At 51.6% G+C, this 12467-nt stretch overlaps 1 protein-coding gene across 1 annotated transcript; it reads left to right on the forward strand.

The window, feature by feature from the left end:
• Positions 1–3011: 3011 nt before the first annotated feature.
• LOC311372747 (semaphorin-3F-like) lies at positions 3012–11600 on the forward strand (the record flags this gene model as incomplete). Its single annotated transcript, XM_084489698.1, has 6 exons — positions 3012–3172; positions 3265–3327; positions 5875–5994; positions 8855–8944; positions 10129–10222; positions 11452–11600. Coding segments are annotated over 6 exons (677 nt in total), but the record flags the coding sequence as incomplete, so codon positions are not given.
• Between the last annotated feature and the right edge of the window lie 867 nt (positions 11601–12467).

The raw sequence follows: 12467 nt of genomic DNA on the forward strand, positions 1-12467 counted from the left end.
CCCGTTCAGATGACCCTGAGTGCTAATCTGAGTGCAGGGGTGATGAATGTGGACCTCTGTCAGCCCGTGACGTCTGGGGTCCTCTTAAGCAGCCCTCGCCGGTGTCCACTTCCACGGGGCGGAGCTGCCGACACAGCCGCTGGCCTGGTGTCTCCCCCCCCCCCCCCCCCCCCCCCGCAACACTGACAACACAACGCTACGAGGATGGCAAGCCCTGGTGTTTATAGACCCAGGCTGACACACTCACATTCACACAGTGTGTGTGTGTGTGTGTGTGTGTGTGTGTGTGTGTGTGTGTGTGTGTGTGTGTGAACATGTGTGCGAGTGTCCCATGACCATGAGTGTGTGTGTGTGTGTGTGTGTGTGTGTGTGTGTGTGTGTGTGTGTGTGCGTGTGCGCGTGAGTGTATGAGTGCTCCGGTTTCTGTCTGTCTGTGTGTGTCCGTCACTTTGTCTGTCTGTCTGCCTGTGTGGGTGTGTGTGCATGGAGGACGCTCCTCTACGTGTGTGTGTGTGTGTGTGTGTGTGTGTGTGTGTGTGATTGCGTGCGTTTGGAAGACGCTTCTCTATGTACGTGTGTGTGTGTGTGTGTGTGTGCGTGCGTGTGTGCGCGGGCGCGCACGTGTGTGTGTGTGTGTGTGTGTGTGTGTGTGTGTGTGCGTGTGCAGGGAGGACACTCCTCTACGTATGTACAGTATGTTTATTCATGCGGTCATCTGGATCCGGTGTCCATTTTGGATCCGAGCTGTCGTCAGCCGGCCGTCAGAGCCTGCACCTGTGTCCTCGCTCTGGTTACCCCTCCGCCGTCGCGACCCTCAGGAAAAGACCCTCTGTCTGTCTTTATAACGTGAGTTCGGCTCATTCACATGAAGCAAATAAGGCTATTTTAAAACCACAACCCTATAAATTCAGATTCCCCTGCTTGCTTATATGGTGTTACCTGAGAAGCATCCTGTCAATGGATTCTGGACATTACCAAGCCTCGCAGTGGAGTGGAGAACGTTATGTTCTCATAAAACCACTTTGTTGAGAGCCAGGCCTGGAGAATGCAACGTTTAGGCTGCGCACCTTATCTGGTGATACCCACGTGCGCAGGGATCATTTTTTAATATGCAGCAATACCTGCTGCGACTATTAATATGTACAAGCTTTATATATGTATGGATATAAATATATATGTACATCCATGAATCTTCCATGTTGTGATCTGTAAGCATCATAATAAAATCAGGCAGATCCATTACATTGTGCACACAATCTATCCGCATTACAGAACATATATAGGACGGTGATGGGAACCCGAGACCCTGACATCACATGTACTGCATCACTTGGAGTGTTGCTTTGAAAAACGGTCTTAACGAGAACGAGGACCACCGAGTGTACAGACGCACTTCACCAGGAGCTGCTCTCTCTCTCTCTCTCTCTCTCTCTAACGGCGCCTCGTCCACGCAAGGGGCGCCCGGCCGTCCCGGACAGGGAAGTCACAGTGTGGTCGCGGGGTCCCTTTTGTCTGTACCCTCCCGCGTGGAAGGCGATCGCGACCCTCCGTTCTGGGGGCCCGGGGACATGGGGTAAGGGCACAAGGGGCTGGATGGATCAGCTTTCCCCCCAAAGTATCCTCGAGATGCCCGGAGAGATAGAGTTAACACAGGCAGACATATGTAGCGGTAGAGCAAGTAGAGCGGGGGGGGGGAGGGTGCGGGGCGAGGCTGCAATATGCTCCGGTTTGAATGGCTTGTCTCCAGCGCTTCCACTGTAATGGGGCCGTTTTCATACCGAGCGAGTTGTGGAGGGATGAGAGGCAGGGGGACGCTTCCTGTACTCCAGACTCTTTTTCTGGGCTGATGCCTTCGAAACCCACTGAACCGACACGTGTGTGTGTGTGTGTGTGTGTATGTGTGTGTGTGTGTATAGTATTAGTAAATGTATTTGTAAAAAAAAAAATTAAAAATCAATACATAAACAACCAAAAACAGTCAAACAAATCAATTTGACCCTTGCGCAGTGATACGGAGGCCATAGAGACGTCGGCATGCAGCAGCACTGTGGGGGGCTCAGAGATGGGAGAGACTCGTAGAGCACTTTGTAGACACAGACTCACACATACAAGGTGGACTACAGTTGGAACCGTCACAGTTGGTCAGATAAGGCGAGTGAAAACGAAAGGAAGGTTCCGGGTGCAGACTTCCTTGGCGCCCAACTCTATCCTCATGCCTTTGAGCTCTGCGTAGGTCTCAGAATAAATGAACGCTCAGCGAGATGTTCAAACGGTGCGCAGCACGACGGGGTGAGGTTTATTTAAACCAATTGTGCATGTGAATGAGAAAGGCCCCTAGTATTATAACACACAACGTCATGTCAGCGGGCAGGCTCAGGGGCCACCTGTAGTGACCCAGGGCAGATGGACCAGTTGGCATTAACCAAACTGAAGATTGTCTCCCCGCTTTGCCTCATCCAGACACCAACCGCTACTTGCTTGTTGTAAATCTTCCAGTTTGACTACAAAGATTGGGACATGTTTTGGGTTCCTGTCAAGTTGTATAAAACCAGTCAGAGTCTTTGGCTTTTGGCAGACCAGAAGCCCATAATATCAGGCTATCATGTTCGTGCTGCCATGTAAAACAAACTTGCGTTTTAATGACAGCTACTGCGAGTTTAGCTAGCAAGGTCTGTGGACTCGTTTTGGAAAGATTATTTCATAAGTGCCATGCATGGCAGAGTGTTCTGCATGTGTTGGGGCCTCATTTTGTTTGGCTAGGGAAAGCGGGGGATATATCACTTCAACAAAAAGGTATTTCCATTACTTCTGGCAAACAATGGCCGCCACCCTGGTGGCCAAACAGAGCTCACTGGACAAATCTCCTCTGACCAATTTAGCCGTCCACATTTCGAGAAACGCTCCATTTTAGGCAAAGGTTTTTGTAAGCTTACAGGATTGGAAACAGCTTAAATAGAAAGCCTCTTTTTTTTTTTAAGTCTCCACTGTCTGTTTTTTTTTGCCCCCAACAGAGCTGAGGTCCACCGGCACCGCCCACCACTTCTCCTTCCTGCTCAACTCGTCAGACTACCGGATCCTGCGCATGGATGAGGACCACGACCGCATGTACGTGGGCAGCAAGGACTACCTGCTGTCTCTGGACCTGCACGACATCAACAAGGAGCCGCTCATAGTAAGACACGTTGTCGCACTATGTCTCTCGTTAAAAGTTATTTCAATAAGACCGATTTTAAACGGTGACGTGTTCCTTGTCTCCCCCACCAGATCCACTGGCCTGTGGCCCCTCAGAGGAAGACCGAGTGTGTCTTGTCAGGGAAGGACACTAACGTAAGTCCTGACGTGAATTCGGTGCGTGCACTGCTGCTGTTACATTGCGGTACATTTATTGAGCCGACGCTTGTATCCAAAACGACGTCATAAGTGCAATCAACCCTGAGGACACAACGCAGAAGTTGCAACAATCATCTGAGTACATTCAATTTATCTAATTAGCAAACTGCTGCACGTGCCACAATGTGTTTTTTTTTGCATTGCGTCATTACCATGCAATAGAACAACAGTTTTATTCTACATCTAGATTTATTCTCCCAATGTGACCGCCGAACCAGTGGAGTCACCAAAAAAAAGCTAAATTATGCAAAACACATACCAAACATCTGTCGTCCAGACACTTAATCAATAGCATCCCCAGATATCCCAAAAATGTCCGACGGTTATGAGTGGGCCCTTTACGGAGTCCAGAGGAAGTCACACCAGATGTCTCCCACGTCCGCTCTGCCTCTCAGCACACCTGAGGTTCATTTCTCCGGGAGCCCGGGGAGCTCAGAAATGTAAATGTGGCGCCGGGGCCCGTGAAGGAGGCCCTCCAGCGCTGCAGGGGGGCGGGCCTCTCAGACTTTATTTATTGTCTGTGCATCCCTGATTGCTGATTACCTACAGCTGCCACCGATTTAGCCGCGGCTCAAACGGCGAGGTCGTCGCGGCGGCAGGCAGGCAGGCAGGCAGCATCCAATAGGGCTGATTGACTGCCGCGCATCACGCGCATATTTATACATATTCTGATACGGATGGAAAAGGAAATGAAAAAACGAAAACGGTACCAAATGTGGCCCCGTCTTCCGTCGTGGAGTTTGGTCGTCGAGGCCGCCGGTTACAAACTGCGCCGCCGCCGCCGTGACGCGTCTGAAGGGGCACCGCCGTTCACAAGGCAAACCCCCCCACCCCCCCGCCCCCCCGCCCCCACCTCTGCAGGAAATCAATTCAAATTCCACATTGAAATTCATGCTAAAAACAGATCCTCGCGTGACTTTTTCTTTTCATTGGCTCACACATGTTCACCCTTACCCCCCCCAACCCCCCCCACCCCCCCCCCCCCCCACACACACACACACACACACACACACCTCCTCCTGCCTGCTGGGCCTGGGTGTGAGCACCCAGGGAGTGATGATGGGGCGTTTGGACAATAAGCCGGCTCTCTCTCCCCGCTGGTACTGGCGGAGCGGACCGCTGTTTATCCAACTGGAATGCTCATTTGTAAATGTGCTCTGACCCGCGCCTCTCCCCGCCCCGGGCTGCACACTGCTGGCCGGTGTGTGCCCGTACATGTAGAAGCGTGTGTGTGCGTGTGTGTGTGTGTGTGTGTGTGTGTGTGTGTGTTGTGTTTATGCATGTGCGCTCGTGCATGTTGCGTGTGTGTCGGAGAGACGTGGAAAAGGGGCCGACTAGGAATGTCATCCCCCAAAATAGGAAATAAAAAAAAGGGGGGGGGGCCATGGGGAGACCTGCCCCCTCTTTAGAGGATGACTGATGATGACAACTCAGAAAGCAATTCACACAGAACGTCAGCCCGGCCACCAGGTCAAAGGCAATCATGCCCGCTGTGCTTTCTGTGTGTGTGTGTGTGTGTGTGTGTGTGTGTGTGTGTGTGTGTGTGTGTGTGTCGAGGGGGGTTACAATGTGCAATGAACAAGACACGTATGCACACATGTGTAAACGCATAATCAACACACACAGATTTGCACTCAGAATGTGTCTGTTCATTGGCAGATGAGGATTTGCCGAATTGATATGTCTGTCTTTTTAGTTTTTTTATTAATCCATCCAATTAATTTCACTGAGCTAACCTGTCTCTGATGTAATGGGGGGGGGGGGGTAGCTCACAAGTGCTTTTTAAGCACATATTACGTAGCCGGCATTTACAAAATACGTCTCACAATCTGTGATTTGTGATCTGTGAAATTATATTTTTGATTAAGTAAATTTGGCATATACTTTAGTGAAACTGCGAAAATCCCTGTAGGCTATCAAATCCTGTTATGAGTCAAGTGTCCAAAGTTAAGATTGAATCATCCTTTTGTTTAGTGATTCACGTTTAGTGATTCACACATTCTCTTTGGTTTCCCCTTAATCTCGCTACAGTCACCGGCTGTATGCATTGCACTTGGATGCATTGCTCTGGTCTGCTGCTTCATCAACACTAGTGCAGCATTTGGAAACTCTTTCCCCTCCCAGCACAGGCCCTGGCTGTGTGAACGAGCCAGTAGGCCAACGAGAGAGAGCTGTGAAACATACAACATAATAATGGATGTGTCCGTGTTTCGGGCCAAAGCACAGGGTATTAATCATCGGCGCGTCCTCTGTGTTTTACAGAACGTTTTTTTCAATTCTTTCGCAGTGCATGTTCAAGATCAAAATGTTTAATTTTGTTTATAGATAGGAAACCTATAGGTTTCTCCTGTTATTCCCTAACCCAGCTAAGTCTCGGCCTGCTCTCTCTCTCCCTCTCTCTCTGTCTCTTGGTCTCTCTCTCTCTCTCTGACTCTCTCTCTATGTCTCTTTGTCTCTCTCTCTCTCTCTCGCTCTCTCTCGCAGGGAGAATGTGGAAACTTCATCCGTCTGATTGAGCCCTGGAACCGGACCCACCTGTATGTGTGTGGGACGGGGGCCTACAACCCCATCTGCACCTACGTGGACCGCGGCCGCAGGTCCCAGGTAACTCAAGACTCAGGAGGGCGTCCGTGGAGACGTCTTTGACCTTTGCCCCGTCCTGCTTTGAACACAATATCTTTCAATCAATCCCCGGGGGGGTCGTTCGCAATCTGCTTCTTGATCTTTGGTTTCATTGGCTGGAGGTTTATTTACTTTTTCATCTCACATCTGTCCTTGGCTTGCATCGAGTCCCATTCCGTCACACACTGGAGGTCTTTAAGGAGGCTCTCGCTCGGCTTAAATGAATGTTGTATGAATATATATAACATGGATGAATTGGGCATTTTGCTTCCATTCATGGGGATTGAGGTCACCATGGCCACACTCGCGATGCCTGTACAGAGTTTTCCCGTCGAGCCGTCTCGTTCTCTGCTCTGTTGGCTTGGGGGTGTGTGTCATCCCCCTGGCGCTGTGTAAGCAGCGTACTATAAATGTGAGCAGTGATTCACACGATATGATCATATGTGATTATTATCACATGGCCCTGAGACACCCTGGTTCCTCCACGCTTACGGCCGGTGTCTCTGGAGCCACTGGCCCGGGCTCGCTCCAGAGATCGGTGTCTCCGGAGCGACCCAGGCCCTGAGCACCGTAGCGTCCGTACCACAGGGCGTCTGCTCAGGCTCCCTGTCATTTCCACCCACTTGCAATTAGTGAGCCGGCTAAGCACCGCCTCAGAGAGCGAAGGCGGAACAGCGATCGTGTCCTCCCGCTGGGGACGGCACGCTGACAGGATACGTAAAGCATGGCCCGCCTGCTCCCCACACACACACACACACTCTCACACACACATACACACACACACACACACACACCCGACCCCCTCACCTGTTTCCAAGCGGCCTGTGGCTTGTCTCTCCGGCTGTCTGAGAGCCTCTGAAAGGCCATCATTACCGATGTAGCCTCTCATCCATCACCAGCCTTGTAGCTCCCCTCCCCTCCCTCGTTCGCTCGCTCACCCATTCTCCCTCGTGCCCTCCCTCCCTCTTTCTCTCACTTTCCCTCTCAACCTCCCTCCCTCTCTCTCTATCCCTCTTTCTGCCTCCCTCCCTTTCTCTCTCCCTTCCTCTCTACCGCTCTCCCTCCGTCTTTCCCTCCATCCCTCCCTCTCTCTCTCTCTCTCTCTCTCTCTATCTCCTTCTCCCTCCCTTCCTCCTTTCTCTCTGTCCCTCTCTACCTCCCTCCCTCCCTCCCTCTCTCCCTCTGACTCGCCCTTGTTCGCTCCTTCCCTCTCTCAATCTCCCTTCCTCCCTCCTCCCCTCACTCCTTCCTTTTCTATCCCTCCCTCCCGACCGTCCATCCATCCCTCCCTCCCTCCCTCTCTCCCTCTGACTCTCGCTTCCTCCCTCCTCCCCTCAATCCCTCCTTTTCCTATCTCTCCCTCCCTACCCAACGTCCATCCCTCCCTTTCTCCCCCCCCCTCTCTCTCTCTCTCTCGCTCCACCTCTCCCTCCCTCTCTCCCGCTCCAGTCCGTCCAGCCGTTCAGAGCAGCCCTCGCAGCGGCGTTCTCCCCGGCCCGGGTCCGGTCGCCTGCCTGTTTAGTCTCAGGGCGGTTGTAATGAAAGGGCTCACGTTTCAACGTAGAGGACGGCCTCCCCGGCGCCGCGCCTCCAGCCTCTCCTCCTCCGTAGGCCCGCGGGCGCCGTGGCCCCGCGCGCGACATGAAGCGCTTCCTAGCGTCCGGCGTGTGTAAACACACGGGTCTGCTAGGTTTGTGAGGAGCGCGCCCCTTCTTGTCGTGCGATGGGGTTTTGGCCCATGGCGCGGTCCTCGGTCAGTACGCCCTTGAGATTTTTCTTTCTTAATCATTTTTTTAAGTGACTCCTCTTTACAGCTTAACGAGAAGGTTCGCTCATGCATCAAGTTCCTTCATTTAGTGCCAGAGAGACCACAACAAAGTATTTGAGAAGGAGTCTGACGCCATGGCCTTCCTTCAGTATGATTGTTCTGTCTGTTGTTAATGTGATTATTTGTATAGTAGTTGTCCTACTATTGTTGGATGCCATTGATTGCTGTTATTTTGACAGTTAAAAGCCCTGCAAGGAGTTTATTGCCATTCTTGATTAAGCAATCTGACCGCATAATAGGATTAAGTGAAGAATTTCTATTTCTGTGTAATGAACCTAAATGTTTATGATCCCTGCAACCTTTTGGTCTGAATCCTCACGGGATAATTAATGTCATACTGGCTGTAGTAGCAACAGCACATAGTTATTGATACGGAATAAACACTAAACATCTGTACTCTGAACCACCATTTATAGGACGTTGGTCACTTTCATCTATGAAGAAATAAGTGAATTTGCCACAACTACGAATCCAAGCTGTGGAAATTTTGAATCTTTATAGAAGGAATGACTTTCACAGAATCTCCTGCCAAGGGCTTTTATCCTCTCTGTCAATAACATCCTCACCGTGTTTGTTCCTTGTGTTTGCGTCTGTGAGTCTAAGGCATGGCATGCTCCTCCACCTAATTACCGACCTGAGTCTTGTGGAGCTGTAACTACACTGCTGCTGTACACACACTCTCCGAGTTTCACTACCTCTACTTCACTACCTCATAACTGCCCACCGCTGCTCCCTTCTGCAGTCACAGTCACTGCAGTCCAAAAGGACTTATCTCCTCCAGTTATATCTCCTCTGTGTTTCCTTTCCCATCTGCTTCACAGTAAAGGCTTTCTGGACTTTTTATTTGTACTGATTATTCTCCCATCAGTGTGTCCGTGTGGAGAGCATCTCTGGGTGGGCCGCTGAGAGGGGGGGGGGGGGGGGGGGGGGGGGGGGTCTCGGGCTGTTGGGTACCGTTTGAAGGAGGGCTCTCAGTAATTGGACGGCCCGGTGTGCCATGTGTCTTGTTCATAGGGCTCCCTCCACCTACAGAACCCCCAGTCTGGAAGCAGAACCAATCGCGCGGCCGACTACAGCTCCACAGCAGGCCCTATGGAGGCACAGGTGGGCTGCCAGGAACCGCCAGGATGGCGCCCGCCTCTTTCATTAGCCAATCACACGGAGGTTTCTCTAGAGGCGGAGCCAACGGCCGTCGGAATCACTGAAACATTGGCGCTACACGATACAGGTCTTACTTAAAAGCAGCGATTACATGGCCAGGCTACCGAATCACCACCTCGTCAAATTGTTGAGTTTCATTGAAACGTCCGATGAAGGATTAAGTTTAGCAGGGCTGGCAGACAGAGCGATGATCCTTCAACGTGCTGCCAAGCTGGGTTGGGGTTGATCCCGGCTAGGAGCAACGCCCTAGAAACAGTGGTGGATGGGTCTAGCCCAGCCAAAACTCACAGCCATCCAACATGCTATATTTGACTACAGTCTTTCTTAAGCGTGATCAAGTGACGAACAGAAATACCTGCGACTGGTGTCGACTCGACGCAGTTGTTTTGCTTTAGCTCCGGTCAAACATCTTCCCAGAGGTTACGTAGAGTGCTAGCTGTCAGTGCTAGCGTGCGTGTCTCCTGAAGCCTCAGACAACGCCGACATCCCCCCCCCACCCCCCCCCATCCCCCCCCCCCCCCCCCGCACCCCGAGGAGAGAGTGTTGACACAGACGCTGAGCACGTCCCCCGCTCATCTGTCGAGAGACCGCGTCGTCCAATCGCGGGCCACGAACAGTAAAAGCATGCCGACGGGGAACTCGAACCGTAATGGCTTCGCCCCCCCCCACCCCCCCCCCACCCCCCCCCCACGACCACCACCACGCCCCGCGAATGTCAGGAACACACTGATGTCACTTTACCCCTCAACCCCTAATGGATGTCATTGTGTATCTGTTGATGGCTCTACAATAGCAGCACCCCCCTCCCCCTCCGCCCCCGTCCCCGTCCCCCTCGTCCCCCCCCCCCCTCCCTGTCCCCCTAACCTCTCCTCCTAGCTGTCTCCCAGTTACACATTGTCCCTGTGAAATGCCAGCGCTGCCTTCCGGAGCGCCGCATGTAGGATGTATAACAATGTAATATCAAATGAAAATGTAACAACGCAATAATTGACTTGAAGTGGGTCCAGTAACAACAGTCACGTCGATCCCATGCGCTGCGTATGATATCTAACAAAAGTGACGAAACGGGGGAAAAGTGGTTGAATTATTAATGATTTTTTTCCCTCCTAATCCTTCTGCTGTTTCAGCAATACATATTTCGTCTAGAGCCAGGCAAAGTGGATTCTGGGAAAGGCAAATGTCCGTACGACCCCAAACTCAACAGTGTCTCCGCATTGATCAGTAAGTACCTTTTTCTCTCCACTTTCTCTGCACAGGCACTTTTGAGAGGCTTGCTTACCGCAAAACTAGGCAGGTTTCTAGTACTTTCCAGTCAGCCCCGGTCCCAAAGGGCTGTTCCACACAAAAATGATACACTGGTTTCGCCATAGACCAACGGGGTCTTATTGATCTCAGATCGATTCTCCTTAACAGGGAGTAACTTTGTTCTGCAATAAAATGTAATGTGTGGTTGGAGCAAAGTTTTAACAAACCATGGAAAAACGGATTCACTTTTATGTAACACTACACTTTGAAACCAGGGCCAATTCCTTTATTATTTCTTTTGTATTTAATCATTTCACTGTGGTTGAGCTATCATGTTGGGATGGCCGCCTTTTGCTGTGTTATTTTCTCTTGCTTTTAACGGTGGATCAAATTGAATGATAGACTTAGCGCCCTGTGAAGTTGTAAAGTTAAGTGTGCTCACACTGGGTGGTCCGGGCTGTCAGCAGCTTGCAGGTGGTCACAAAAGGCCGTAGACCACCGACCTTCAGCACTGTGTGTGTGTGTGTGTGTGTGTGTGTGTGTGTGTGTGTGTGTGTGTGTGTGTGTGTGTGTCTGTGTGTGTGTCTGTGTGTGTGTGTGTGTGTGTGTGTGTGTGTGTGTGTGTGTGTCTGTGTGTGTGTGTGTGTGTGTGTGTGTGTGTGTGTGTGTGTTTGTGTGCACTTGCATGCCTGCCTGTGTGTGTGTGTGTGTGTGTGTGTGTGTGTGTGTGTGTGTGTGTGTGTGTGTGTGTGTGTGTGTGTGTACGCATGTGCATGTGTGTGTGTGTGTGTGTGTGTGTGTGTGTGTGTGTGTGTGTACATAAGAGAAAGAGAGATATTGAGCTAGATTGAAAGAGAATTCCCTCTGTTGTGCCATGCCATATGTGCTTAGTTCCAGCTGACTTGAGCAAAGCTAACATGCTAAATATACACTTTGCAATTCTGCTGATATTCCCCGCTGTAAATACGACGACCAGCTCTCATTGGCCTTCATTTATTATGAGTAGTAGTAGCAATAGTAGTAGCAGTAGCAATGTTTGTATTTTATCTCATTATTTCACCTGCAGACACTTCTTTAGTCGTCACATTATTCCAGATCATAAAGACGAATCACACCTATCTCGCTAATTAGCGACCAATAAACAGAGGCCATTAATCGGACGACGGAAGCTGCCTCACACACGCCTCCTCCCCTCTGTGTGCCAGATGGAGAGCTGTACGCCGGCGTCTACATCGACTTCATGGGCACCGACTCGGCCATCTTCCGCACGCTCGGGAAGCAGACGGCCATGAGGACCGATCAGTACAACTCCAGATGGCTGAACGGTGATGCTCGCACACCCGTCTCTCCGTAGGGCCATTGATCGTCCCTCGGTCTGCCTCATCACTGTCAGTGGATCACGCCTCTCTCTCTCTCTCTCTCTCTCTCGTGTTTTACCTCCACTCTGCCCTGGCGCGACAGAGAGGGGCTTTGAGTGCGTACGGTTTGCCCCTCTGTCCTGTGCGTGGCCCCGTCCCTCTCTCTCTGTCCATCACCCCCCCCCCCCCCCCCCCCGATCCCCCCCCGCGTTGCTCCTGTCCATCGATATCGGCTAGTTCCTCCGAGTACGCAGAGCGCACCGGTGGCTTTAATGGATGCTTCCAGAGTCAATGTCAATGCTAATGGAGACGGATCGCGGCGCCTAGCGCTTGTAGCCGCCGCGAGCTAATGATGAACCATGATTGTCCCAGTGTTTTAAAGGTTGGAGGGGGGCGGGGTTTTTTTTTTTGGGGGGGGGGGCGGGGGGGGAGGGGGGATGGAGCAACTGGCACATCAATCACACGCCCAAACACACAGACACACATACACACACACACACACACGTACCCTCAGCCCCCCCTTACCACCGCCTGGGTCCCACATTTTCCCTTTTGGCTCTGTTGCCCGGACAACAGCTCCCCAGTGGAGCTCCTCTAGGATCTGGACACCTGAGTCCTGCTAATCAACCGTGTGGACTCATCATGTCCCCCAGCACAGACCCCCCAACACACACACACACACACACACACACACCACACACACACACACACACACACACACACACACACACACACACACACACACACACACACACACAGATCCCCAGACACACACACAGACCCCCAGACACACACACACACACAGACCCCCAGACACACACACACACACACACACACACAGATCCCCAGACACACACACACAC

Source organism: Micromesistius poutassou, assembly GCF_964030765.1.
Source record: "Micromesistius poutassou genome assembly, contig: SCAFFOLD_1545, whole genome shotgun sequence".
In the NCBI taxonomy this organism is placed as follows: Eukaryota; Metazoa; Chordata; class Actinopteri; order Gadiformes; family Gadidae; genus Micromesistius; species Micromesistius poutassou.